This window comes from Halyomorpha halys, unplaced genomic scaffold, assembly GCF_000696795.3.
Source record: "Halyomorpha halys isolate HHAL.00 unplaced genomic scaffold, Hhal_1.1 Scaffold1029.1, whole genome shotgun sequence".
NCBI lineage: Eukaryota > Metazoa > Arthropoda > Insecta > Hemiptera > Pentatomidae > Halyomorpha > Halyomorpha halys.
In genome coordinates, this window is record NW_027106971.1 from 197,201 (window position 1) to 201,666 (window position 4,466).

The 4,466-nt window shown below is 27.7% G+C and overlaps 1 protein-coding gene across 1 annotated transcript in view; it reads left to right on the top strand.

The window, feature by feature from the left end:
* LOC106687936 (zinc finger protein 345) overlaps positions 1-4,466 on the top strand; it is a gene marked incomplete in the record, with an annotated part of 31,320 nt that overhangs the window by 11,387 nt on the left and 15,467 nt on the right. The window contains 2 exon segments of the mRNA XM_067045265.1: positions 1,399-1,612; positions 3,498-3,633. Coding sequence (XP_066901366.1) covers positions 1,399-1,612; positions 3,498-3,633 — 350 coding nt within the window.

Genomic DNA, 4,466 nt, shown 5'->3' on the forward strand with positions numbered 1-4,466 from the left:
TATAACATTATTGACTCTTATCTCAGGGCGGGTTTTCCTGACAATCAGAACATAAAGACACTTAATTAAATTAATGGCTACTTTTACAAATATAATTAAATCCTAGCTAGAGCAAACTAACCAATTATATTATCTTTTTTAATGACTGATGGTTCTTGTTTCTCAAGAAGCTATCCCTGACAGTAAACAAAGGATTGGTCCTATTCTAGCTTCCAGGACCTGTCCAATCTACCAGCGATCCTAACAAAAAGTGTCTTTCTTCCTTTAATGATATACTCTTCTTGGATGTCTGCTGGCTCTTGATGTCTTCCAATTATTTACAACTGACTGTGAACGAAGGATGGTCAGTACCCCCTGCTTCCAGGAGACGTCATCCCCACAAACAAGTATCCTCATTTCCCTTGTTTGTTCTCGATGTTTGATTTAAACATCGATTGTAGCACAACGTTTTGAGTTTTTGCTTATGATTTTCTTGATGCATATTTTTCCTTAATTCACCTTATCTATTTTTTCTTAAATTTAGTCTAAATACAAAAATGATAGAAAATAACAAAAGTTGAACAAATTTTAATCTATCTTCTCAACATAAGAGCAATTCACTGGACTTGTCGCCAACTTGAATATTTTGAACGATGTATTTTTGCTCCATATATGACTGATCAAAATTGCTTAGCTTGCTTTTTTTTGTTTTTAATAAAACAAATCAACAAATATTAATGTTGATATATAAAATAAAATATAACTAGAACCACCTATAAATAAAAAACAACTTTTTATCAAAAATATATATAGCTAGTTAGAGACAGTGCAGATTATGAATAAAATAAAAACTATGAAGGAGAAGGTCAGGGGTTCTGTCAAAAGGAACAAAAAATTGTTAACAACTATTTATTTGCCGAAGTTTCGTCCCACTTTGCTGGGCTTCATCAGGGCTAAAAAAGATACAAAAAAACTGCAAATATATTGACAATGTATAATAATAAATTACAAAGAAGTAAACTAAGATGGGGTTAAAAATTAATTAGTAGCATTACTTCTCCTGTTCATTTTAAACATTTTTTTTTTTATATATACTTAATATTGTACATCTTATTTTTGTTTCAGTAGAAGATTTTCATTTCTATTATTCATTACTATATTTGCTATTGATATTTTGTGGTGTTATTTTTATTATTTTTTTTTACTTTAATAACCTTTTAATAGGCTCCATTCATTGGTATACTTTTTAAAAATAATTTTCTATATGTAATCTTATGGTTGTACCATTTACTTTACATGGTTATATATTGTTTTATTTAAGACCTTCTTCCTTCAATTGCATAAAAGCAACTAATAAACTTTCAATGAAGTATTTTAATTTTTTTATAATTGTATATATTGCTCATGTTTTAATTATAGGCATTCGACCTTACGTTTGTCCAGTTTGCTTTAAGTCATTCACACGGAGTACGAACCTAAACAAACATTCTCGATTGCACACTGGAAGAAAACCTTTCTCTTGTCCTGATTGCGATAAAATGTTTGCCTCCAGAGGTGACCTCCTGAGGCACTCTGTTATACATACAGGAGAAAAACCTTTTGCTTGCTCGATTTGTTTTGTGTCATTTAACAGGTAAATAACTTACATATTTATTTTTCTTATTTACTTATTGCATTGTAGGATTTAGGATTGATGTTAATGTTTAACTATAATTAAAATGCACAGAAGTAGTTTTAATTATCACCTGTGTTGTGTATTGACTATTTGAAATTTCGCTTTTAGTACAAAAGCCCAAGAGGAGAAAAAAGGCAGTTATCTCACCCCAATTTTTGATTACATTAATGAAAACTATGTATAATACTAGCCAAAATTGATGAGTCTGCCTAGTATGGGTAGGGGGAATAAAAAATAGTGGCTGTTTCAAAGCAATAAAAAAAAATTTTTCATTCGGAGCTCTATATCTTAAAAAGTAGGAACAACACAAGAAAACCTAAGAGAACGTCATTTAAAGAATAGTAAATTTGCTAAATTATGACCCCTAATAGAGTTATTTACGTTAAATATTTTTCGAGATATAGCTTTTTAAAAAGCAACGTTTCAGAAAAATGTTGTATGGGACGTACTAAAAGATTAGTAGTTAGTGAATTTATTTTGAAAAATTTATATCTCAAAAACCATTTGACGTACAGATGTCTATTAGCACTCAAATTAAAGCTAGTTTAATGAGCTATAAAGTAGTTTATGATATTTATCTTTGTAGGAGTAATAGTTTTCATGGAATTTGCTAAAATAAATTGATTTATAGTTGTTCAGACAAATTTTCATTTGCCAAATTTATATTCATATGTGAATGTCATAAAAACTACTACCCCTATGAAGATAAGTATCATAAACTACTTTATAGAAAGTTAAATTTCCTTTATTTTGAGTGTTGGCAGACATATGTGCGTCTTATGGATCCAGAGATATATTTTTCAAAAATCCAACATTTTATACGAACAACTTAATTTATGTTAATTTCTACATTTTGTGAGTTTATTTTGTCAAATATCATAAAAACTACTACTTGTACAAAGATAAACAGAATTAACTATTTTATAGTAAATTTAACTAGCTTTAATTTGAGCGCTGGCAGACATCTGTATGTCCAATGGTTTCTGAAATGTTTCATAAATCAAACTTGCTGTCCGAACAACTATAAATCAATTTATTTTAGCAAATATCATGAAAACTACTATTCCTACAAAGGTAAAGGTTATAAACTTCTTTATAGTCCATTAAACTAACTTTAATTTGAGTGCTAATAGACATCTGTACGTCACATAGTTCCTGATAAATAGATTTCTCAAAATAAATTAACTACTAATCTTTCTGTAGATTTTTAAGAAATTTTGCTTTTTAAAAAGCTATATCTCGTGAACTATTGGATGTAAATTGCTCTTTTAGGGCTAATATAACAGCAAATTTACTCCTCTTTAAATAATGTTCTCTTATATTTTCTAGTGTTGTAGTTAGTTTATAAGATATAGAGCTCCGAATGAAAAATTAATGTTTTTTTAAGGTTTTAAAACATTTTAGCTGGCTTTTTTTATTTCCCCTACCTATACTTGGCAGACTCTACAATTTAGAATAGTAATTATACATAGTTTTCATTAAAGTAACCGAAAATTGGGGTGAGATAACTACCTTTTTTTCTTCCCGGCTCTTGTACTATTTCTTTTCGAGACAATCCTTCCAGTTTTTCACTTTCCAGGATTTCTTTTTTTTTATATTTATTGTTTGTCTACCATTAGTAAATTATTTATGTATAGTTTAAAATAGTTTGAGTTATTGCAATACATGCTTTATTCAAGATACTTAGGATTAATAAAGATAATTAAAAAAAAAAAAATTAAATTGGCATTATATATTTAATAGATCATTGATTAAATCCCACAAAAATAATTTGACTAACAAATTTAACATTCATAATAAATAGTTTTGATGAATGCTGTGCTAATTTTTACTTGCTTTTTAGGAAAGACAAGCTAACCAGGCACGAAAAACTACATATTGGTGGAAGAGCACATACATGTTCGGAGTGTCCTACGTCATTCACACGGAAAGAAGAACTTACAAAACATATACAGTTTCATCACTTCTCTCCAGATCTTGTGAGTTATATAGCATTTGTTATTGTTTAATTAATTATATTTATGTACGTGTACTAATATTTATATTGGTTTTTGACTCTTGGCCCATATATTTATGTCTAACATAATCAAATGGTCAGGTATCTCAATCCATCTGCTAAAAACTATGAAAGACCTTAATTATTCTAGAAATCAATCACAAATTATGCTACATATTGTCTTTGATTTCTTAAAAACCTTTGATTTTACTGATCTCCAATGATTGACATTCTGATTGGTCATGTAAGGTTAATTGTTAATTGTTTTATATTATGACACCAGGCATTGTTGTCACCTGTGCCAGAGTATTAATTGTATAAATTCAAAAGTTAAAAACAGTTAGTTAGTATAAATATTGTAATATCCTCTATTTAATCAATAGTTGATATTTATATATAACTGATTTTAATTATGTTTTTTGTTATTTTATGTATATCGTTTCAGTATTGTTTATTTGTTATTTTAAATCAAAAAGCAAGCTAACCAGTTTTCACTGTTTAAAATAAATACGCTGTTCAAAAATAGCTATTAATTAAGTTTAAGTGTTATTAGTGGTAAAGTGTTATCTGTTTCTGATTCCCTGGAAACCCACCCTGAGAAAAGAGTCTATTATGTTATAAAATTTAAACAAAATTCTATTATCTATTTAATATTAAAGTTTTTAATTTGAACCCAAGCTATCTTTTATATTTGAAATTAGTTAAAACTAATAAAATTCTTTTTATTTCATTTTAAATAATTTTTAATTATTACATAATAATAATATATATACACACACAAACATATATATTCAAAAAACATGAAGCGAGTTTGGA